Here is a 25,970-nt window from a genome sequence, read left to right as displayed (position 1 = left end):
CTACAAGAGACAGTTAGATTGTACACCGATCTCAGATCGAGATACCTAATGTGTACGAAATTATAAGTATATTTAACAGTTATGGAATAAGAGGATCAAAGGCCGCAGCAGGATCTTGATTGCCAAACAAAAATTTTTTTTTTTCCTTTTCTAATCAGGAATAAAAATTAAACGTTTCGATCGGCATTTCCGATCATCTTCGGTATAAATCTAATTCCGCGTGCTGGGATTCATTGGTGAGACATGAATTATCATTAGTACAAATTGGTCACTGGTAACATTATGAGGCTGTGCAAAAAACTGCTATGTGAGAAATCAAAGTACCGGTCATCTCAGATTCGAAAAGGAGACTGTAATTATAAGTATATTGTTCTCATATATCAAGAAACATTAACTTACATATAGGAATTATTGGAGAGAAAGGAAGAGAGAAAAAATATCAGGGCGCGAGTGGCTAAACCGGGAATTGAACCCGGGTCTTCCGCTTGTCGGGCGAATGTTCTGACCACTAAACTACTTAGACCCCACGCTTCTAACATTTATCTCTCATAGATTAGGAAATCAACAATTCTGTAGGTAATTTATATCTAAATTCAAATACCATTGACAAAATCTTGGGGATCTGTGGAGTGGCCAGCTAGATCTCCAGATTTAACCCCTTTAGATTTTTACTTATGGGGAAGAGTGAAAAATGAAGTTTACTCAACGCCAATCGAGTCTCGTAAACATCTGATCCAACTGATAAACACGGCTTTCGATCGACTAAAATTAAATCGAGAGGAAATCCGTAATGCGACCAAATCAGTCACTACTCGATGCCGAAAATGTATTGAAGTTGGAGGGGGACATTTTGAGAATAATTAGTTTTTTTCACGTTGTTATTCATTTTCTACTACTACAATGCTATTTTAGTTTAAAAAGAAGAATCATTTTATTTTTTTGAAAGAAAAAGATTATTTTTTACTTCTATTACTTTTTTAGAAATTTTTTAAGTTTTATTTCTTTTTCATTTTATTTTCTTTTCACCTTCTGCTCTTCCTTTTATCCTTCTATGGTAATTGGTTTAAACAATGCAGAAAAGAAAAATTTTTTTAGTTGAAAAACCAACAAGCAAGATAAGCATTAAAAATTAGCGAAGCTATATCAGCATAAATAAAGAATATTTTTAAATAGCTCTACTATCGATATCCGAATAAACACTTTTTTGTACATTTGAAACTGGCTATCTCGACACCATACTACTACAGTTGCTTTCATCTCATTTGAAAGATAATTTAATTCTCTACAACTTTTGTTTGGGTACTATTTGTTAAAAAACGCATACTTTCCCTAATATTTGTAAAAATGTATAAAATAACCGTGATTTCAAAGATTTTTGGGCGCTAACTTTTTAAGGAAGCATTTTTCGACCCATGTTTATAGGAAATTTTTGATTTAGAATCAAATTTCCTATAAGATCTCAAAATATCGTCGAAACGTTCGGGGCCACCCTGTATATACAGGGTGATTCAAAATAAGTGTATGTCCTTAAAGAGACATATTCCTCAGCGCATTCTGAGACAATTTTTCCTTTGGCAAAAATTTTTTCGGAGCTTAGTTTTTAAGATACTAAGGAAAATAGGAAGCGTATCATGAGCCGAGTACAAGAGACAAGCAGGGCCGTCGCATTCACCGAAACGCGGGTGATTACGTGAGGCGCTTGCTACAATCAGCTGACAGCTGACGATACACAAATTATGCACACACACACACACACCTCTCTCTCTCTCTCTCTCTCTCTCTCTCTCTCTCTCTCTCTCTCTCTCTCTCTCTCTCTCTCTCTCTCTCTCTCTCTCTCTCTCTCTCTCTCTCTCTCTCTCTCTCTCTCTCTCTCTCTCTCTCTCTCTCTCTCTCTCTCTCTCTCTCTCTCTCTCTCTCTCTCTCTCTCTCTCTCTCTCTCTCTCTCTCTCTCTCTCTCTCTCTCTCTCTCTCTCTCTCTCTCTCTCTCTCTCTCTCTCTCTCTCTCTCTCTCTCTCTCTCTCTCTCTCTCTCTCTCTCTCTCTCTCTCTCTCTCTCTCTCTCTCTCTCTCTCTCTCTCTCTCTCTCTCTCTCTCTCTCTCTCTCTCTCTCTCTCTCTCTCTCTCTCTCTCTCTCTCTCTCTCTCTCTCTCTCTCTCTCTCTCTCTCTCTCTCTCTCTCTCTCTCTCTCTCTCTCTCTCTCTCTCTCTCTCTCTCCCTCCCCCTCACGCATTTTTAAGTGCATGAATAAATGTACATGTATACGTGCGTGTGCTGTCTGTCTGTTGCATGCGTGGTGTGTGCGTGTGTGTGATGTGTGTGTGGTGCGTCTGCAGTGCGTGTGCGTGTGCGGTGCGTGTGTGTGTACGTATGCATAAGAGAGAGAGAAAGAGAGAGAGAGAGAGAGATGTGTGTGTGTGTGTGTGTGTTTGTGTATCGTCAGCTGTCAGCTGATTGTAGCAGGCGCCTCACGTAAACACCCGCGTTTCGGTGAATGCGCCGGCCCTGCTTGTCTCTTGTACTCGGCTCATGATACACTTCCTATTTTCCTTTGTATCTTAAAAACTAAGCTCCGGAAAAATTTTTGCCAAAGAAAAAATTGTCTCAGAATGCGCTGAGGAATATGTCTCTTTAAGGACATACACTTATTTTGAATCACCCTGTATACACTGCTAAAAGTAAATTATAGCATAGAAAAATTTGAGCAAAAATTGATCAACTTTGGCGGACAATAACTCCGCGAAAAATAATCATAGGATTCTGACTTTTTCAAAAATGAAAGCTTGAAATCTCTACTTTAAGATACTATTGCGCGATTTTAAGTTTAATGCACCCCAACGACTGTTAACCCTTTAAATCTGAGGGCATATTTGTCATATTCAAAATTGCAAAGTTTGACGGAATGCACGGACTTGCTAAAATTTTTTTTGGGTTTGCCGTTTGCAGGGGTATAGAGCTCAAATCTTCTCCTTTAATGTAAAAAAAAGCAGGTTGCTGCGATTTTTTTCGCAAAGTTACAGCACTTTAAAGTAACCCTTGCATTTTTGACATGTATCACCGGCATTACCGTTTCCGGATGTGCACCACGGCAAGGTTGCTGGTCGGATTTTGCACATCGTGCGTGCGTGCGTGCGTGCGTGCGTGCGTGCGTCACAGCAGAGATAAGAACCCCGCGGTTTGTCACTTCCGCTGTATTTTATGACTCCAAACCCTCTCTGCTATGTGAGGCTGTGTGTAAATTTCAGTAACGCGTGTTGCCTCCGCGTTGCTCGATTGCTTGCAGCCGTTTCCCCATGTTAATGCAGGCCCTAATTTCTTCCTGCGAAATGTCATTCCAGATTTGAACTGGGACTTATGATAAATTATAGCAGAGAGGATTTAATAATAATAATAATAATAATAATAATAATAATAATAATAATAATAATAATAATAATAATTAACGTTAATTCTCGCACCGCCGCAAGGCGGTGCGCGGCACTTACTTTTTTTTTCGTAAATGAATTATTCCGCTGTTTGTATAAGTACCCCCAATAAACATTAGGACATTCTATGTACGTCCTATGTATATACATATATGTATATTGTATATTCTATGTACACGGTGTGGTAAAAAAATTTTAGGACTGAATTTTTTACGACAGTATTACTAGCACTACACACCGGGACGCAGCGGAACATTGCACTAGAAACCTTTATTAACAATTATGCTAAATGGCGCTAGTGTGCATTCAATCGTCATTAAACAAAGACACTTTGTGCAATTAATGTTTAATGACCCTGGTCAAAAACTAATGCTGCCCCGGCTCATTCGGCAGCAATAATTAAACAATTTTTGGCGCAAAAGCAGGTCGTGACATTGCACCACCTTCCGTATTCGCCGGATTTGTCTCTTCCCGACTATTTTCTGCTCCCTAAGCTAAAAGTACAATTAAAAGGAACCCGATTTGACACTGTTGACGATATTCAAGGAGCAGAAACCAAGCGTTTGAAGGACATCCCTTTAATGGACTATTCCAGCGCCATGCAAACTTACAATTAGAAACACAGATATTCTATGTATATCCATAAATGTACCTATATCAGCGTATATCGTATGTATGTACGTTACATGTATACACATGGAATATACACGAAGTATATTCTATGGCTGTGTTCCGAAATTCATTGCCAGTACTGAAAATCTACAGTTTACGTAACGTATATTGTAGATTTTCAGTACTGGCAGTGAATTTCGAAACGCAGCCTATGTATATACAAGTAGCGATCTCGTTCGAATATACATTGTATGTATATCCATACGATATCTTATGTATATCCACAAATGTATCTACATCAGCGTATATCATATGTATGTACACGAGAGGTTTGTTCTTTATTGCCGAACTTTCTGCACTAGTGTATACTAGTGACACCAAAGCGTTCTCTATTGCAGTCATTGAAATATATACCATACTGGAACGAGCACGCCTTTGTTCTCGACCGGTCAGATGGAGATAGCTGTTCGGACCCGGATCTCTCTATCTAACCAACAGTCTCGGTCACGTGTTCACAGCTACTATCAGTTCTACAAACATTCGCCTTCATAAAAATAAAATTTTATGCTTTAAAATGAAATTGTTGGATAATTATAAAATTTATATGTTGAAATTTATTTTTATATTATAAAATTATTTAATAAAAACAATGTATATTGTTTAATAAAAATTGTTAATGTATAACATGTATGTATACATATATATTAAATAAAAAAACTTAATACATTTAAACACTACTATATTTTATTTGTTTAAATATTATAATTTTGACAGAATGCATGTCTAAAATTGGAAGAAGATCCTAGAGATCCTGAAAATGTGTCTGTTATAGACAGTGTCTGGGAAAAAATTTATTTTTACAATAGTAAATTAAAATATTTTCAATAAACCATACCTCAATATTCTCTTTATCTGCATCATTGCTAGATGTTATATAAAAAATTGAGGGACTTGCATCTTTGAATAATACATTTCTTGCTGATCGTAATACATAGGAATCATGTGAAAAATGCTTGCTACATATATATGTGTGCTGTTTTAGGGGCAAGTTCAACAAATCTTTTGGTATAGACATTATCCATTTTTTATATTTTTTATTATCTTTTATAGGAAAGCTGAAAAATATTTATTGAATACTATAAAATGTACATACACAAGCACATGCACACACGCACATAATTATACATATATATCTATATATATTTATACATTATAAAATATAAATAATATATTTATCAGTTTTAATTTTAATACCTGTGAAAAGAAAATTCCATACTGCTATCACTACTGTTTAAACAATTTTTTAGGCCACAAATTTTTCCTATGCTTGACAGATAACAAATTGTCCTATATGTATATGTGTGCGCAAGGCGAATGTTTTCAGCTAAGAGAGTAGACGAGATAGAAAGAGAAATCCGGTACCGAGTCACTGCCTTGTCTGACCGTTTTGTCAAATGGAGGGGGTAGCCTGTGCGCCTTCCAGTATAGCATATATTTCAATGATTGCAGTGCAACGTGCACCAATTCGTTTTTCATTGCAGTACAACAGAACTCACAAGGGGAGACTACGACGTGATACCAATCGATTTTGTTGAAACTCCGTATATCGATAGAGTATCATGTCAAGTGTTTCAGGGTAAACGGATAAGATGCACTTCTCAAGCGTTCGCGAGAAAATCGAGATTAAAGAATCCCAAGCGTTATATTAACACATGGCGTAGAGCATAAAATCGAAGAGTACGTAGCTCAGCGATTAAGTACTAGACTCGTAACGGCAACGTTGCTGGTTCGAGTCTCGATAATTTTTTTTTTTTAATTTCTTTCTACAAGGGAATGTAATTATTAATATATTATTAATATATTATTATTAATACATACACAGAAAATAAATGTAAATACATTTTATTCATTCATTGCATATTAAAAAAGCACATTTTTCTACATATTACGAAGGAAAAAATTAAATAAATGTAAATGTAAAATAATGGTCAGTGCTATACAAATAAATAAACATAAAAAATTAATGTGAAACGTATTATAATAATGAGACGAATCAATTGATATAAAGAAAACACATTGTTGCTTTTAAGAAAAAATATGTAATTTGCAACATGCAGCTGCATATTTTTTTTTTAAAACAACTATGTGTTTTCTTTATATCAATTGATTTGTCTCATTATTTTATGCATAAAAGTATTAAGGTAAGATTCCCGAAAATTGAATGTTTTACAAGATATTTTGTATTTTATGTCAAAATGCTGTAACTTTCAAGCCTCATAACTCGAAAAGTACTTGACCTTCGCGATGTTCTTTAAGGTCACATGAAGATCATTTCAATATAACCATATACCCTAACAGCACACGATATCCTGCGTATCATCCCATTTTCATACTCATTCTACTGTGATTATCCGTTAAATACTGAGATCAATCCTATAATATCTTTTGCAGTATTATTCGGTTTTCTTTCGCACACGTATAATCTCAGATTTGACTCAAACGTACGGAAGTGATACGTACGCACTTCTTTCACACACGTATAATCTCAGGTTTGACTCAAACGTACGGAAGTGATACGTATGCACTTCTATCGCGCGCGTATAATCTCAGGTTTGACGAGACCAGCACTAACCTGCGCCATTTACATACGTAATTCCTTTTCCCGCTTGCCCGGCATCAAGTGACACCACGCAACACCACGTATCCGAGGTTTTACTGATATCGAAGGTAATCCTTTTTTCCTTTAAGTTTTATTTCATAAAATAGTGAATAAAGTGTAAAAGCTAGATAGTGTTTGTATATGATTTTTGTAATAGTTTTATTATTTTTTATGTATTTGTTAAATTATTTTGCTTAAAATATTTTAAGGTTATGTTCGTAAACTTGCATTATAATTGCCTCTCACCTCTTTGGTTCTTGGTTAAATATACAATACATTTTCTTAATTATTTTTTAAACAATGTCTTAAAAAGATGATTTAACATAAAACTGTTTTCAGTTCGCAGTATCGTTCCTTTGAAGTTCTCTAGCTTAGGCTTCTAGAACTTTATTTTATATTGTAAGTTTTATGTAAATATTTTTACGCTTACAGTCGTAATTTTGAAATAAAAATATTAATTAATAAGAAATTGACTGAATTATTAACCTAATCTAAATTATCCTATACAATATATAAACGCGCGCGCGTTTCAGCACTTGGCTGTGTAAATGTGTGCATGTATATGTGATCTACTGCACCATTCCCATTTTTATCCTATCTTGATACTGTCTTTAAACTATAGACTTTCCTGCGAAATTCTATGGAAGATGGTACCGCGGACATACGATGATTCCTAGAACGTACTACGTACATCGCAGTATATTTGAGAATGTTCTGAGAATATTACAATTATACTTTTGCGATATTCTCAGATTGTTCTCAGTATCTACATGTGCTGTTAGGGGATTAATTAACCTAATCTAAATTATCCTATACAATATATGAACGTGCGCGCGTTTCAGCGCTTGGCTGTGTAAATGTGTGCATGTATATGTGATCTACTGCAACATTCCCATTTTTATCTTATCTTGATACTGTCTTTAAACTATAGACCTTCCTGCGAAATTCTATGGAAGATGGTACCGCGGACATACGATGATTCCTAGAACGTACTACGTACATCGCAGTACATTTGAGAATGTTCTGAGAATATTACAATTATACTTTTGCGATATTCTCAGATTGTTCTCAGTATCTACATGTGCTGTTAGGGTATATACTTGTACTTTGATCTTAACAAATGGACGGATTAAAATTATATTTCTATGTTATATGTGTGTCTACGCATGAACACAAAATTAAATTTGTTCTCTGTTCAAATTAAGCAAAAAAAATGTCTTACTAAAAAATATTTATGTAAGAAATCTTTTGCTAATTTGAAGAAATAGCAATTTTAATGTACGTATATTTTTTGTACTAGAAATATCTTCAGGAAATCTTACGAATAACTATTTATTATCGATCTGTATCGTTCGGATCATTTTGATCAAAATGGGATGTCCTGCGGAGATCGTACATAAGATATCCACAGGACATGCTACACGGGATATCCTCAGGTAATCCTACGGATAACGTTTTGCTCTGGATCAAACTGGGACCATTTCGATCAAATTGGGATGTCCTGGGGAGATCTTTGCTATGTGGGATATTATATATATTTTTATTAATATAAAAGACATGTAAAATATATGTAAAATACATATAAAGGTCAACACATAAATAAAGTTATTACACTTAAAGAAAGTTACAACCATTATATATGCAATTATTTATTATTTTTATTATGTTATTACAAAATAATTATGTAACATATCAGCTTGATTTTCAGTAATTAGTTGTTTTTGTTGTAACGTATGCAAAACGTCTTTTAATGTAGTGATTTGATCGATGCGTCGACGTAAATTTTGTTGCAGACCTCGTATTTTCTTTGCATGACTCTTTTTTAGATACTTGATTTGTTGTCTTAATCTGCATTTTTCTGGTGAATTATATATTCGCTTTAATGATACCATTGTTACTTTGTCTTCTGTACATGGTTTCACTATTGGTGCTTTGTCTGCTGTTGTTGAAGGTTGTGCTGAAAATGTAATAATAATAGCAATAATATTACATAAATATGAATAATTTTTTATAACTTACAACATGCAACAAAAGAGTCTTCTTCCTGTTTTTCTTCGCTACTAAATGACAATGCATTTGGCCTCAATCGAATTAATGACGGATTTGTCCTATCTAAAGACTCCTTCTTAAAATGAGCGGAACAAATACGTGCACTGGATGAAATAGATTGATCAATACGCAAAATATCTATCCACAAATTGCGAATAGAGCTATTCTTTGGAAAACTAAAAAATACACAATAAAATATTTTAAACAACTATCATAGACATCAACTAATATTAAAGCTTTTTTAAACTTTAAATAAATACAAAATCTATATGCTTAACCTATGAAACGTAACTTTTGGAATATTAAGTTGTTTTTTCCAATTTTGGCAGTCAGAACGATTTTTACAATGTGGCACGTAACACTGCACCATTTTAATTTAATAAATACTGCTATACTTTTTATTGTATTTCTATTATTTTTATATCTCTATTTTCACTCTGATTCTCGCAAGATACATTAGCGTTTTTTATAGCTGAATTGGTTGAGTTTATTTTTTTCCTTCTACTGGAAGTCGCACGATACTTACATCGCGCTTGCGCAAACTAATAGCCAATCAAATTTAGGCACACTTTACCTCGTTGCACCGTCCCGCAGTAACTTCCCCCCCGCAACAATGCTCGGTCTCTATATTCCTATGTCTATGGGTATACCATATAATATCCGTTCATTTTAAAAATTATTATTTTCTGAAAAATCAATAAAAAAATTAAGTATATTTACATATATTTATATATATATGTATATGTATATGAAAATATAAATATATGTAAATATATTTTATTTTTTTATTGATTTTTCAGAAAATAATAATTTTTTAAAATAAACGGGTACCATATGGTATACTCTTTTACTAGACTGAAACACTTCACTGCGTTCGCCGCGTCGCGCATACGCGAAAAACCGGGCCAAATCTGGCTACACTGTTTTACAAGTATGCATTACGGACACTTTATAGCATTGAAATATATACCATACTGGAACGAGCACGCCTTTGTTCTCGACCGGTCAGATGGAGATAGCTGTTCGGACCCGGATCTCTCTATCTAACCAACAGTCTCGGTCACGTGTTCACAGCTACTATTAGTCGAGAGTAGACGAGATAGAAAGAGAAATCCGGTACCGAATCACTGCCTTGTCTGACCGTTTTGTCGAATGGAGGGGATAGCCTGTGCGCCTTCCAGTATGGTATATATTTCAATGCTTTATAGCACGGTGTAAGAATATAAGGTGATTTCACGACCATTGGCCGGTATTCATAGTCCGTTCTTATATTCAAGATCGTCTTAAGCACGAACTTATATTCGCTCTCTTCGTCAGACACAATCTATGTGTGACGAAGAGAGCGAATATAAGTCCGTGCTTAAGGGGATGCTGGAGTGGCAGCCGAACTCCGACGCGAAAGCGCCATCATTTCGATGGTACTAAAAATGAAACGACATTATCGGCGTAGCCTACGCCGCGTAGGTCCGTGTGTACGCATTTGTTTGTAGTGGTAACTCACTACACTGACGTGTGGTCTGTGTACGTGTGTCATCGGAAGTTAGTAAACAAACGATGCTTGCGTTTGTTTCCTCGACTGAAATTTCGTCGCAAGGCTGCAATATAATGTCCGAGAAAACATAGGCGTATACAAGGTGTCAAATAAATACAAACTAAATATGACAAAATAATAAATGAAAAATATACATATAATACTATATATATCACTGAAGAAAAATGTCATACTTTTCATATTTTTATCCTTATGTAATAAATACAAAATAACTAATAAATAAAATAATATTATATATATATATATATATATATATATATATATATATACATACACATATATATTGAATAAATAGTTATCTTTATTTTGTATTTTATGTGATAATGACTGAAATAATGAGAGTATATATCATTTCAGTTACATAAAATACAAAATAAAGATAACTATATTCAATATGTATATGCATGTATTGAATAATTAATTAACTTATTTATTTATTTTGTATTAATTACATAAGAATAAAAATAGGGAAAGCATATAACATATTTTTCCAATTAGGTATATAGTATTATACATACATTTTTCAAATCAAATATTTTATCATATCTAATTTATATCTATTAGACACCTTGTATAGGTCTATTTCGTCTCGTATGTACATCATACAGCCATACGATAGAATTTCAATTGCGAGAAAAAAGGTTAAATGTATGCTTATAAATTATCCGATAAAACATAAACAAACCACACGTGTAGTAAATTACTAACTAAAAGAAATACGTATTTCTTAAAATCTGTCAGTTTACGAATAAATCGTCTGTAGCTCTCTTTTTTCTAAACCGTCAGCTGACGTTAGACCGCTTTTGAATATATTTATTAAAAATTGTTAGCTGACGTTAGATCGCCTCTGACAATATTTATTAAAATCTGCCAGTTCACGAATAAATCGTCTTTAGCTCTCTTTTTTCTAAACGGTCAGCTGACGTTAGATCGCCTCTGAATATATTTATTAAAAATTGTTAGCTGACGTTAGATCGCCTCTGACAATATTTATTAAAATCTGCCAGTTCACGAATAAATCGTCTTTAGCTCTCTTTTTTCTAAACGGTCAGCTGACGTTAGATCGCCTCTGACAATATTTATTAAAATCTGCCAGTTCACGAATAAATCGTCTTTAGCTCTCTTTTTTCTAAACGGTCAGCTGACGTTAGATCGCCTCTGACAATATTTATTAAAATCTGCCAGTTCACGAATAAATCGTCTTTAGCTCTCTTTTTTCTAAACGGTCAGCTGACGTTAGATCGCCTCTGAATATATTTATTAAAAATTGTTAGCTGACGTTAGATCATCTCTGGCTTTTGTAATTCTAAATTGCCAGTCCACGAGAAAACCGCCTCTGGCTTGAAGAGAAGAATAAGAATTCTCTAATGCCAGTCCACGAGAAAACCGCCTCTGGCTTGTCTTATTTTATATTGCCAGTCCACGAGAAAACCGCCTCTGGCTTGAAGAGAAGAATAAGAATTCTCTAATGCCAGTCCACGAGAAAATCGCCTCTGGCTTGTCTTATTCTCTATTGCCAGTCCACGAGAAAACCGCCTCTGGCTTGTCTTATTCTCTATTGCCAGTCCACGAGAAAACCGCCTCTGGCTTGTCTTATTCTCTATTGCCAGTCCACGAGAAAACCGCCTCTGGCTTGAAGAGAAGAATAAGAATTCTCTAATGCCAGTCTGTTTATTATTGCCAGTCCACGAGAAAACCGCCTCTGGCTTGTCTTATTCTTTATTGTAAGATACTTTTATTACGTCATATGCTCTATGTATATATATATATATATATATATATATATATATATATATATATATATAATGTATATTATATGCTCCATATTATTTATATTCATATCAAAATATCTTTCTAAAAAATTGACATCATTTTGTATACTCTTTTTACAATAAATGTATATGATATATGCCATATTTTTTATTTCTAAAGCATGAAATATAAAGATATTTTTAATTTTTTGTGTTTATCATTTGTAAAAAAATCTTGATAAAAGAAACATTAATTTTGTGACTTGCAATAATCTGTTTTATTATATGCTTCTTTTAAATACTTACAATTAGCCTTATTTTATGTGATTAACTTGGTATTTAAAATACGTATCAAAATCAAAAATGTATTTCTATTACAGTAGAAAAGAAACATTCTTGTCTTACAACAGAAAGAAATGGCAAAATATAATATTGTCTAAAGTACAGTCCAATAAAAACTGTTAAAATTGAACATCTTATAAAACCACCGTGATTCATGAAAAATCAGAACTATTATTTCAAAAATATAGACATATTTCGACTGTGTGTTTTAAACTGCACTACACATTCAAAATTCACAGAATAAATTTATTTCTGCAAAGTTGTGTATAATGTCAGTGGAAAAGTGATTTATTTGTTATTACATATACATGATATTTTACCATTCCTCTCTGATGTAAGATTACAATGTTTTCTTTCTACTGAATTAGAAATTAATTTTATATTTTGATGTGTATTTTAGATACCAAGGTAAAATAAGGCTAATTGTAAGTATTTAAAAGAAGTATATATTGAAACAGATTATTGCAAGTCACAAAATTAATGCTTTTTTTAAACAAGATTTTTTACAAATAATAAATACAAGAAGCTAAAAATACCTTTATATTTTATGCTTTATAAATAAGTTATATGACATATACATTTATTATAAAAATATAGACAATATATAAAATAATATTAACTTTTTACATAGATACTTTGATGTGAATATACATAATATGGAGCACATAATATACATAATATATACACATAAAGCACTTGAATAAAAGTATTTCACAGAAATTAGAATATTAATGTATGTAACTAAATAATGTAAATGTTTGCAAAAATGTTGCAAAATTTATGTATAATACATACACTTTTTTATCCTTTAGAGTGCCTTCAACTCATTTTTTTCAGCCGGGTTTCGTAGCACATAACACAAACACACACGCACACACACAACTAACACACACATAACTAACCTAAAAGATTCTGTATATGACAGATAGCACTGAGAACTGTATAGCGCCTCTATCCCAAAATCCCGGAACTGATCTATTGCCCTTTTTTACCTCATTATCGTCTATATTGCACGCATGCTTTGCATAAATTCTAATTCAGGAAACATTTTTAGACTACATCTCTGAACTCAATTCTAACAGTTCCCTATTAATCTTTGATATATTCTCTTTCGGCCGGAATGTTAATTTTGCACCTGCAAGCTGTATAATTTTTATATTAAACAAATATTTGTATGCACCGACAGCTTGTCGGTAAAATTTCCAAATTTTTTTCTGTTTTTTGTTTTAAATGTTATACCAGCCGATTCTTTAGCATGTATACTTTAATCACCTAAAAGGATTTGTAATTCTATACATGCAATAAAAAAATTTTCTTAAACTACGAAATTAATTTTTCGTCGGTAAAACAGTACTACTCCAGCATCGCCTTAAGGGGATGCTGGAGTGGCAGCCGAACTCCGACGCGAAAGCGCCATCATTTCGATGGTACTAAAAATGAAACGACATTATCGGCGTAGCCTACGCCGCGTAGGTCCGTGTGTACGCATTTGTTTGTAGTGGTAACTCACTACACTGACGTGTGGTCTGTGTACGTGTGTCATCGGAAGTTTGTAAACAAACGATGCTTGCGCTTGTTTCCTCGACTGAAATTTCTTCGCAAGGCTGCAATATAATGTCCGAGAAAACATAGGCGTATACAAGGTGTCAAATAAATACAAACTAAATATGACAAAATAATAAATAAAAAATATACATATAATACTATATATATCACTGAAGAAAAATGTCATACTTTTCATATTTTTATCCTTATGTAGTAAATACAAAATAACTAATTAATCAATTAATTTATATATATATATATATATATACATATATATATAATTGTGCTATAAATATACAATATGTAGCACAAAAATTAATATAAAATATATAAATAAAAATTGTAGTAGTGGTGTTCTACTAGCCAACATCTCTCAAACATAACCTTATTTATGATATATATAGAAAGATGACCTGCGTATGATATAATAATTTTAGATTTTAATAATTATCTGTCAATTTAATAGTTTCTGACGCCTTATATGTTATCGCTTATGCGTCTTTTTCCGTTTTTTAAGGGAGAATCACAGCACAAAACTCACACTTCACTGCCTGCGTTAATCTCATCGACATATAGAATGGACTGAGCATCGCGATGGGTAAGCGCGCGCCTGCTTTAGAGTGAGAGGTACTACATCTGAGGCCTATGTTTGTCTCTCTTGCAAGCTTCTAATTTGTTATTTCGTCCCCCTCCAGAATTCTAGCAGTAACATAGCATTAAATTTGACACCTCACCTTCGCCTACTCGCTTTGGAATAACGTGAAACGTTTATCTTTATCTTTAAAAATTAAAAAATGGTTTTAAGGTGTTTTGTGTGCAAAATTACGTATGATAAAAATAAAAAGGATATACAGATGCATAAGTAAGTACATTAAAAGTATTTTTTATAGGACATTATTGTAACACATTCTTTAAACATATTGTTTTAAAGCTGTATAATAATTAATTATATTATATACGTAATTATATTATAATTATATTATATATACGTAATTATATTATAATTATATTATATACGTAATTATATTATATACGTAACTTGCATAGTTTTGTTAAATATATATTAAAATTATATATTATATATATAATAAAATTAAGATATGTAATAGTATGTAATAAAAATTGTGTAAAATAAAATTATAAAAAGTTAGGTTAGATTATGCGTTTTACAGATAAGAGATATTTAGAACATTATTTTAAATATTTTGTAATATAATAATAATTGAATTATACAATATAAAGTAATACATTATCATTATTTTCAGAGTTCCAGAAAAAGAACACATAAAGAAATTATGGTTATCTGCATTAAACATCAAGCAGATCAGTCCAAATGCAAGAGTGTGTTCAAAACATTTTAATGAACAGGATTTCACAAAAAGTATTGTTGGGGAAAGAAAATATATCAAATCTGATGCAGTCCCATCTATAAATTTACAGAAAAATGGAGAAACCACTGATCGTAGCAACTCTGAGAGCATAGAAGAGAGCATAGAAGAGAGCATAGAAGAGAGCATAGAAAGTACACAATACTGCAACAAGGAACATACATGTTTGAAAAGGTAATTTACAAACAAAATATTGAATAATTACTGTTGATAAGTGTTATTATTTTTATGCTTAAGATCCTTAGCAATGGAACAGGCAACTGAAGATGAAGTAGTGCCTCGAAAAAATATTAGAACATTTCGTGATATAGACGTCAAACAGGTTTCACAATCACCGTTTGAAGCAGAAACCTGCTTGGAAGCACTCATTGAAGAACTGCATGAAAAACGGAAGGAGATAAAACGATTTAGAGATAAAGTCGGAAAACTACAGAAAACAGTTAAAGATTTACGCTCACTGATGAAGAGTTTAAAAGATAATAATTTAATAACAAGCACAGCTAGAGATATATTACAAGTAAGTAATTAGTTTTAATGTAAACAATACATTCTACAATGTATGTAAACAATAATGGCGATATATATATGTGTATGTATGTATGTAGAATGTATTGTTTACATTGCTCTCATTATTGCAAATATTTTTAGCAAAAATACCCACTGCGGAGAGTTATTTTGTCGTGATCATTGTAAATTATGTGTACATTAATACGTATCAAAATTATCTATTCTTTTCTAGTCAACAGAATCTCCTGCACTTGTAGCATTAGTACAAAAAGTACTTTCACACAAGCATAAATTTAATGCTTTTCCTCCAGAATTGAAAACTTTTGCAACCACATTACACTTCTACTCTCCTAAATGACTTCGTTCGGAGATCATTTATAAATATTTTACCACATCCTTCCACAATCCGTAAATGGTACTATTCTATCGATGAATCCTCCGGAATTTCACAACCTGCATTAGATTGTTTAACAAAAAAAGCACGCGAAGCTATTGAAAAGAATTACACTATTCTTTGCGGTTTACAAATTGATGATATGTCTATAAAAAAACAGATTGATTTTAATGGAAAAGAATACATAGGTTTCATTAATTTTGGGACAAAACTAGATAGTGATGAATTGCCTTTAGCTAAAGAAGTGGTTGTTATTATGGCAGTAGCTATTAACGAACATTGGAAAATACCAGTTGCGTATTATTTCATCGATGCATTGACTGCAAGGGATCGTGCTAATATTATTACAAACGTTTTAAAAAGTATCCATGAAACAGGTATTGACATAATTTCATTAACTTTTGACGGTCCACAATATAATTTTACTATGGCAAATATATTAGGTGCACAATTACAAGTTGATAAAGAGTTGCAAGTATTCTTTCTGCATCCAATTACTAAAAAACGAATATATATCATATTAGATGCATGTCATATGATTAAATTAGTTAGAAACTGTTTTGCTGAATATAAAGTTCTTCAAAATAAGAATAACGAAGAGATACAATATGACTTTGTACAAAAATTGATACGCATACAAGAAAAATATGGATTACATGTAAATACTAAAGTTAGACTTCGACACTTAAATTGGTACAACGAAAAAATGAAAGTTTGTCTCGCGGTTCAAGTTTTAAGCAATAGTGTGTCAAAAGGTATGCAGTATCTCCGAGAATCTATTAAACTCCCGGAATTCGCAAATAGTAAGGCAACAGAAGAATTTTGCTTAATGTTTAATGATATTTTTGATGTCTTAAATTCTCGAAATAAGTTTTGTATTACTCCATCTAGACAACCTATTACTACGAAAAATTTAACAGAAATTACACAAAAAATTAATTGTTTCATAGATTATATATTTTCTTTAAAATATCAAGGAGTTTCAATTTTACATTCAAAACGCAAAACTGGATTTTTTGGGTTAATTATTACTTTAAATAGTATTGTAGGAATATTTAAAAATTGGATACAAGAAAACAGTAATATGTCGTATTTTTTAACATATAAGTTATCCCAGGACCACTTGGAATTATTTTTTTCTGCAGTACGAAATCATTGTGGTCATAATAACAACCCTACTTGTACGCAATTCATGGCTGTCTTTAAAAAATTGCTAACGCATGCACAAGTTAGCGGTTCAAAATATGCAAATAGCGTTGCTTTAGACGATACTATCTTTTTAAATATTACTTCCACCAATATACATAAAGATAATATTGATAATATTAGTATAACTGAAGAAAATAACATTGATATTTTGAATAATAATATAAATTATGACCACAGTTATAATATTTATGCTCTATTTGAGGTAATAAATAAAGATTATATTGATGATGTACTTGGCTATATTGCAGGATTTATAGTACGTAAAATATCAAAAAACTTATCATGCAATGTCTGTTTGACTCTTTTACACAGTGACACAACGTTTTCAAAATTACAGCATTTAAAATCAAGAGGTGGTTTAATTAATGCATCTGCTGATGTAATATTATTGTGTAAAATAGGTGAAATTACTTTTAGGGAAAATAATATTTTTTCTCAACATAAAAATCTTTTACAGTTTCTTTTAATGAAAAGTTTACGCAAAGTAATGAGTAATGTTTTTTATTATAAGGACCACTGTTTTGAACAAAATTATTTAAACGATCATAGATATCAATTAATAAAATTAATTTTTGTTAATTTTTTAAAAATAAGATTAAATCACGCAGCAAAGACAAAATCTGCAGTCATAAATAGAATAAGACATAAGTTAACAAAAACAATTTTATTTATGCATCAATAGATATAAGATAGATATAGAAATACATGATATAAGAAATATAAGAAATACATGTAACTATAAATATTATATAATAAAATTTTGTTTTATACATATAATTATAACAATATCCTGTAAGTGGCATATATCATATTATATTTTATAATAATGTGTAGTATTGTAATTTTTTATAAATGTAAATAAATAAAATTTTCTATATATCAACAATATAATTTTTTTATTATTTATAACATTAATATAGTGTGTAGATAATAATAATATTTATAATAAAATTTGTAAACATATATCTATTTATAAAACTTTATAATTAATAAAATATTAATATAAATATAATATAAATTAAAGCAAATTTATTGTTTATTCATAAATATATTAAATATATTAAAACAAATTTTAAAATAAATTCTAAAAAAATCTATTGACTACACATTTCATAGAAAAATGCGCATGGTCCGCAATTTTATTTGGACGGCCTTGCAAAAAGAGAGACAAACATAGGCCTTAGATGTAGTACCTCTCACTCTAAAGCAGGCGCGCGCTTACCCATCGCGATGCTCAGTCCATTCTATATGTCGATGGTTAATCTCAATGTTCACCGATCTACGACACTAGAATTCGATTCGAGTTGTCGATCCGAGAAAGGTTAGGTAATCAAAAAGCGGTAATCTTATATATACTGGCTTCTCGAACCAAGAACTCGATGACCAAGTTCTAGTATCGTCATTTAATAGAAATAAATATTTTCTATACTTGTACTTTGATCTTAACAAATGGACGGATTAAAATTATATTTGTATGTTACATGTGTGTCTACGCATGCACTCAAAATTAAATTTGTTTTCTGTTCAAATTAAGCAAAAAGAAAATGTTTTACAAAAAATATTTATGTAAGAAATCTTTTGCTAAATTTGAAGAAAAAGCAATTTTAATGTACGTATATTTTTTGTACTAGAAATATCTTCAGGAAATCCTACGAATGATTATTTATTATCGATCTGTATCGTTTGGATCATTTTGATCAAAATGGGATGTCCTGCGGAGATCGTACATAAGATATGCACAGGACATGTTACACGGGATATCCTCAGGTAATCATACGGATAACGTTTTGCTCTGGATCAAACTGGGACCATTTCGATCAAATTGGGATGTCCTGGGGAGATCTTTGCTATGTGGGGTGGTTCAGGACATACCGGGCTTTAACGTGACAGCGAAGCCGCTCAATACGATATTGTCATGCGATCGTCTAAAGCCTTGGATCCGATGTAGTCCTCCCGATGAATCACTAAGCGAAAGTTGATCTACAAAATAATTTTGTTATTAGGTTAGTCGTTAATTATAAGAAATAATAATAATAAATGTTTTAGGGCTAAAATAGTGAAGCTTGTAAGGTATAAAACTTACTGCAGATTTGTGGAAATAAATGTCGAATCGGCTACAACAAACTGTTACACTTCGATTCGCAATACCGCACATGGAATAAATTGCGCAACAATTGCACATATGAGAACTTCGGGACGAAGTCCAGCGCCAGGACGGCCGAGCTGTAAGGTGCAAGCAATAGCATCCGATAGACGGCGCCAGCGGACGGCAGCCGGTTGATCGAGAGCAGCGCCTCGATAAAATAGATCCTGCGCGCACGCATTCCCGCTCCTCATAATTTGTTCATATTAAATTGTAACTGATCTAAGGATCGAGAATATTCGAGGAAGTCGACCTGCGAGAGAGCCGGAGATCGAATCTCACTCTCTATCGCCGAACCAGCCAGAACAGTCGTACTAATCGAAAAATATAGAGAGACAGTCGGGCCGAATTTATTAAATCGAAACTCAGTCGTTTTCGCACAGTTGTATTTTCTACATAAAGACAATTTGTTAAATATCACATAAAATCAGTGTCGATCTTATTTAATTCATTTTATAACCATCCTCAAAAACAGTTACTTTATTTATCAGTATTAATCGGACAAGGTCGTGTCGTACTCGAATGTCGAATACGTTAAACTTTGAAATAAAAGAGTCGAGTCGAAATTAATATTACTAAGAAGTCGATGATCGAAAGATTTTCGTAAGGCTTCTTTCAGATGTGTATTTTAGATACCAAGGTAAAATAAGGCTAATTGTAAGTATTTAAAAGAAGTATATATTGAAACAGATTATTGCAAGTCACAAAATTAATGCTTTTTTTAATCAAGATTTTTTACAAATGATAAATACAAGAAGCTAAAAATACCTTTATATTTCATGCTTTATAAATAAGTTATATGACATATACATTTATTATAAAAATATATACAATATATAAAATATTAACTTTTTACATAGATACTTCGATGTGAATATACATAATATGGAGCACATAATATACATAATATATACACATAAAGCACTTGAATAAAAGTATTTCACAGAAATTAGAATATTAATGTATGTAACTAAATAATGTAAATGTTTGCAAAAATGTTGCAAAATTTATGTATAATACATACACTTTTTTATCCTTCAGAGTGCCTTCAACTCATTTTTTTCAGCCGGGTTTCGTAGCACATAACACAAACACACACGCACACACACAACTAACACACACAACTAACACACACATAACTAACCTAAAAGATTCTGTATATGACAGATAGCACTGAGAACTGTATAGCGCCTCTATCCCAAAATCCCGGAACTGATCTATTGCCCTTTTTTACCTTATTATCGTCTATATTGCACGCATGCTTTGCATAAATTCTAATTTAGGAAACATTTTTAGACTACATCTCTGAACTCAATTCTAACAGTTCCCTATTAATCTTTGATATATTCTCTTTCGGCCGGAATGTTAATTTTGCACCTGCAAGCTGTATAATTTTTATATTAAACAAATATTTGTATGCACCGACAGCTTGTCGGTAAAATTTCCAAATTTTTTTCTGTTTTTTGTTTTAAATGTTATACCAGCCGATTCTTTAGCATGTATACTTTAATCACCTAAAAGGATTTGTAATTCTATACATGCAATAAAAAAATTTTCTTAAACTACGAAATTAATTTTTCGTCGGTAAAACAGTACTACTCCAGCATCGTCTTAAGACGATTTTTTGATAGAATACAATGGGCGGTATTCATAGTCCGTTCTTATATTCAAAATCGTCTTAAGCACGAACTTATATTCGCTCTCTTCGTCAGACACAATCTATGTGTAACGAAGAGAGCGAATATAAGTCCGTGCTTAAGACGATTTTGAATATAAGAACGGACTATGAATACCGCCCATTGTATTCTATCAAAAAATCTGTGATCAAGATATCATAGTTAAGGCATGTCACACAAGATGTCACGTTGGTGCAAAATCCCAAGTAAAAAAGAATAGAAGATATGGATAGATGTGGATAGAAAAGGATAGATGACGAATCTCTAAAGCACATCTATATATAATTATAGTCCTAAATAATACAAATTTTTTAAAATAAAATTTTTAACATTGTGTATAAAAATATATATTACTGACAAAATATTTTTTTATTTTTTTATAACAAATTATTCTTAGTTAAATTTGCAGAAAAAATAATTAATAATGTATTCCAGTCTTTATAGAAAATTAAGTTTTTTTAAGAAAATGAATATTTATAATTAAGTTCCGCAGGACAATAAAATTTTAATAAAATTTATATATATATATATATATATATATATATATATGTATATATATATATTTAAAGTCCCTCAACACGTAGCCACCTAGCGGTTCAATGTGAAACAATGACAGGAAAATCACAAAAATTTGTTGACGTGAAATCACCTTATATTCTTACACCGTGTTTTATAGATATAGCACATATCGGAACCAAAAAGTCGTGGACGTAGCACGGAAGAGATCCAAAAGATTATGGACATTATCTACGAGATTCGTGGACATTAGCTACGTAGTTCAATGTGCACGTTTTGTACACATAGAGGCGCTAGCGGACAGAAACACGTAAAATGCGGGCATGTCCACTCTCGGTCTTCTCCAGTCTTCTCTCTGGTTCAACTACTTGCATAAATGTATTTATGCGTGGTATGCTTTATAATTAGAACCTAGGTCAGATTAAAACCATTTTGGATTAAACATATGTTTAATCGAAAATTGGGTTTATTCGCTTTCGGAACGAATATAAAATAATAATAAAATATAATAAAATTTATACTAATAAAATTTATACAATAATAAAATTTATACTTGCAGGCTGATACAAGAAATGTTAAAAATCACAAGTCAGCTTTGAAGACAGTTTCAGATAATGAATTGTTTGATGATAATAAAATCAGCCCGGAGAAACATCTTCCTATGAAAACATCAAATTCATCTGAAAGGAGTTTCACAGAAGCAAAAAAAACAATCATCTGCAACAGGAGATGTATCAAAGCACAATATATAATAAAAGTGATAATGATAATTTGAAACAAAGATTTCAACATGCTGAATTGAGAGCACAAGAAACTACATTAAAACTACAGCAAGCAAACGTAATTATTAATAGAATTGAAAAATGAAGAAGAATATTAAAAAAACATGTGAGAAGATTGACAAAAGAAAAGAAAAAAATCGTACGAGACAATTTAAAGTCACAACTACAATTAAATCTGAAACGAATATTCAATGATGATCAAATTCAATTTTTCTTCTTGGTCGAAATTCACGTGGCTTTAAATGGTCGAACAATACAATTCTTAAGATATTACAACTGAAGTTTTCGTGTGGCGGCAATGAATACAACGAAGACATTAGCTTTGAACAAGGAATATTAAAGGATGTTTATGATATTTTAAAGAAACAAGTATCTCTATTTAAAGATGATCAAGAAAAAGATGCTGCGATTGCTATTGATGAAATGAGTATAGTACCTGGAGAACATTTTGATTCTTCCACTCTTTCATATATTGGCAATGCTAATATATGAAAAATTTATTTTCCAAATATTAATACTGACAACAAGGGAGCGATAGTCAATTTCTCTTTTATCACTGTACGTTGTATACACCTGAGCGCGCAAATTTCAGGCTATCTTATTCGCTAACTTTAAATTCTTTTAATTCAAAAACCATTACACCCTCAGTATTTTGGTATTAAGATTTTTTGCTCAGAATTATCTCAGGAATATACTCCTAAGCGTTGTTACGGTTTTTACGGGAGACCCTGTATAGGAAATCCTGATTCTCTTTCTTTTGCAAAAATTTCAAACTGCTTCCCTAACAGCACACGATATCCTGCGTATCATCCCATTTTCATACTCATTCTACTGTGATTATCCGTTAAATACTGAGATCAATCCTATAATATCTTTTGCAGTATTATTCGGTTTTCTTTCGTACACGTATAATCTCAGGTTTGACTCAAACGTACGGAAGTGATACATACGCACTTCTATCGCGCGCGTATAATCTCAGGTTTGACGAGACCAGCACTAACCTGCGCCATTTACATACGTAATTCCTATTTCCGGTCTTTTCCCGCTTGCCCGGCATCAAGTCACACCACGCAACACCACGTATCCGAAGTTTTACTGATATCGAAGATAATCCTTTTTTCCTTTAAGTTTTATTTCACAAAATAGTGAATAATGTGTAAGAGCTAGATAGTGTTTGTATATGATTTTTGTAATATTTTTATTATTTTTTATGTACTTGTTAAATTATTTTGCTTAAAATATTTTAAGGTTATGTTCGTAAACTTGCATTATAATTGCCTCTCATCTTTTTGGTTCTTGGTTAAATATACAATACATTTTCTTAATTATTTTTTAAACAATGTCTTAAAAAGATGATTTAACATAAAACTGTTTTCAGTTCGCAGTATTGTTCCTTTGAAGTTCTCTAGCTTAGGCTTCTAGAACTTTATTTTATATTGTAAGTTTTATGTAAATATTTTTACGCTTACGGTCGTAATTTTGAAATAAAAATATCAATTAATACAAAATTGACTGATTAATTAACCTAATCTAAATTATCCTATACAATATATGAACACGTGCGCGTTTCAGCGCTTGGCTGTGTAAATGTGTGCATGTATATGTGATCTACTGCACCATTCCCATTTTTATCCTATCTTGATACTGTCTTTAAACTATAGACCTTCCTGCGAAATTCTATGGAAGATGATACCGCGGACATACGATGATTCCTAGAACGTACTACGTACATCGCAGTACATTTGAGAATGTTCTGAGAATATTACAATTATACTTTTGCGATATTCTCAGATTGTTCTCAGTATCTACATGTGCTGTTAGGGTTGTATTTGTAATTGTAGAAAAATTATGCTTTCTTTTACAGGACAAATACAAAAAACAACGCACGCTTTCGTTATTATGCTTGCTGATATTTTTTCATCGTGAAAACAAGTTGTTGCCTATTACTACACGCCCAATGGATTTAACGGTGCTACTTTAAAAGTTACAATAGAAATAATAATTAAAAAAGCAGAATCCATCGGTCTATATGTACATACTATAACTTCTAACGTAGGACTGGTAAATCAAGCCATGTAGAAAGCATTTGGAAACATTTCAGGTAGAAAATTTTCTTTATTAATTATCTCTACGAAAATTATCTTTACGTAATGACATATATAATTCATAATTCTATATATCATTACGTAGACAATAAACAAAAATAATTTTTTGCGCTGATGCACACATTTGTGCAGACATTTGTGCATGTACATAAATATCTTTTTCTACGTTCTAAAATGCAAGCATTTAAGTGAATTAATTGAACTACAGGAGAATTTATCCTTCAAATTAGCTCCTAAACTTCGACACAGTGATATTATTCCCAATAAATGTAACAAAATGAAAGTTAATACAACGAAAAATGTCATGGGCATGTATGTTAGCAGCGCACTCATATTTCTGAAGAAAAATGCAAAATAGAATATAATACAAAAGCATCATTTATACAAATTGTTTCAAACTTGGTTCACACTTGGTAACGTCACGATCTCAACGAGTAGCATTGGGTAAAACGTCAGGCAATAAAAAAAGTGAAAACACATATAATGAAAGTATTGAGTTTCTTGAGTCAATTATAGAACTTTTCAGAAATATTGCAACAGGCCAGAATCACAAGTTCAAATCCATCCAATATAGTATCATAATTACTACAAAATCTGTTATCAAGTTAACAAAATATTTGGTAAATGAAAAAGGCTATGTGTATGTTTTAACAAGTCGGTTCACGCAGGATTATATAGAAAATTCATTTTCAGGAATAAGAACAAAACATGAAATACCTAATGCTTTACAATTCAAGCAAGACTTGAAAGAATTTTCTATATCTCGCTATATTCAACTATCAAAATATTCCAATTATGATTAAGATGATAGACAATTTTAGAGTTTTTTGAGTAAACCGAAAAAAAGTTGTTGAACAGTTTTTGAATATTCCTATTAACATTTTTTCAAAACATATATATTTTAATAACAAAGAATTAAATATATTATATATATAATATAGCTGGTTATATAGTTCACAATATTGGTACAGGAAAAAATGCAATATGTGCAATTTGTTTAAATTCTGCAGGCTCAACTGAATATAATGCAAATATTAAATATGCAAAATTTATTTACTTAAAATGTTTTTGAAATAATATTATTTTTTGTAACCACAGATGTTTTTGAATATTTTATAACTATGGAATTTATTATTCGGCAATATTTGCCTCATTTAAATAATGTTAAATTTAATTTAATTAGCTTTTTTATGAAAAAAATTAAAGATGTTTTTTGTGCAAACCTTCAAAATTGTTATCAATTAAGTTTAAAAATTATGAGACAATTTATTGCATATAGAATAAAAATTGTATGTACAAAATACCGAGTAAAACCAATA

The 25,970-nt window shown here is 31.6% G+C and overlaps 1 protein-coding gene, 3 long non-coding RNA genes and 1 other non-coding gene across 7 annotated transcripts; 2 read left to right on the top strand and 3 right to left on the bottom strand.

Annotated features, from left to right (window-relative positions):
- Positions 1-451: 451 nt before the first annotated feature.
- On the bottom strand, positions 452-524 carry TRNAV-GAC (transfer RNA valine (anticodon GAC)). Its single transcript has one exon. It is a non-coding gene; the product is annotated as a tRNA-Val (tRNA).
- Positions 525-8,325: 7,801 nt separating this feature from the next.
- On the bottom strand, positions 8,326-14,476 carry LOC136999043 (uncharacterized). 2 transcript variants are annotated; one of them, XR_010889455.1, is made up of 4 exons: positions 13,182-14,476; positions 9,573-10,162; positions 8,712-9,427; positions 8,326-8,649 (listed from the first exon to the last, which is right to left on the bottom strand). It is a non-coding gene; the product is annotated as an uncharacterized lncRNA (long non-coding RNA). The 2 variants fall into 2 exon arrangements; XR_010889454.1 differs by having other exon boundaries at positions 8,712-10,162.
- Positions 14,477-14,620: 144 nt separating this feature from the next.
- LOC136999042 (uncharacterized) lies at positions 14,621-16,139 on the top strand. Its single transcript, XM_067352441.1, has 3 exons — positions 14,621-14,793; positions 15,197-15,493; positions 15,557-16,139. The coding sequence occupies exons 1-3, from the start codon at positions 14,726-14,728 to the stop codon at positions 15,846-15,848; spliced, it is 657 nt and encodes a 218-aa protein (XP_067208542.1). The 5' UTR covers positions 14,621-14,725; the 3' UTR covers positions 15,849-16,139.
- Positions 16,140-17,958: 1,819 nt separating this feature from the next.
- On the bottom strand, positions 17,959-19,665 carry LOC105678891 (uncharacterized). The gene is made up of 2 exons (XR_001101759.2): positions 19,513-19,665; positions 17,959-19,409 (listed from the first exon to the last, which is right to left on the bottom strand). It is a non-coding gene; the product is annotated as an uncharacterized lncRNA (long non-coding RNA).
- A 216-nt stretch (positions 19,666-19,881) lies between these two features.
- LOC136999044 (uncharacterized) lies at positions 19,882-24,043 on the top strand. 2 transcript variants are annotated; one of them, XR_010889456.1, is made up of 3 exons: positions 19,882-20,229; positions 21,925-22,142; positions 22,324-24,043. It is a non-coding gene; the product is annotated as an uncharacterized lncRNA (long non-coding RNA). The 2 variants fall into 2 exon arrangements; XR_010889457.1 differs by having other exon boundaries at positions 21,925-22,155.
- The last annotated feature ends 1,927 nt before the right edge of the window (positions 24,044-25,970 follow it).

The sequence above is a fragment of the Linepithema humile genome, chromosome 3 (assembly GCF_040581485.1).
Source record: "Linepithema humile isolate Giens D197 chromosome 3, Lhum_UNIL_v1.0, whole genome shotgun sequence".
Classification (NCBI taxonomy): Eukaryota; Metazoa; Arthropoda; class Insecta; order Hymenoptera; family Formicidae; genus Linepithema; species Linepithema humile.
This window is presented reverse-complemented; position numbering and strand designations above follow the sequence as displayed.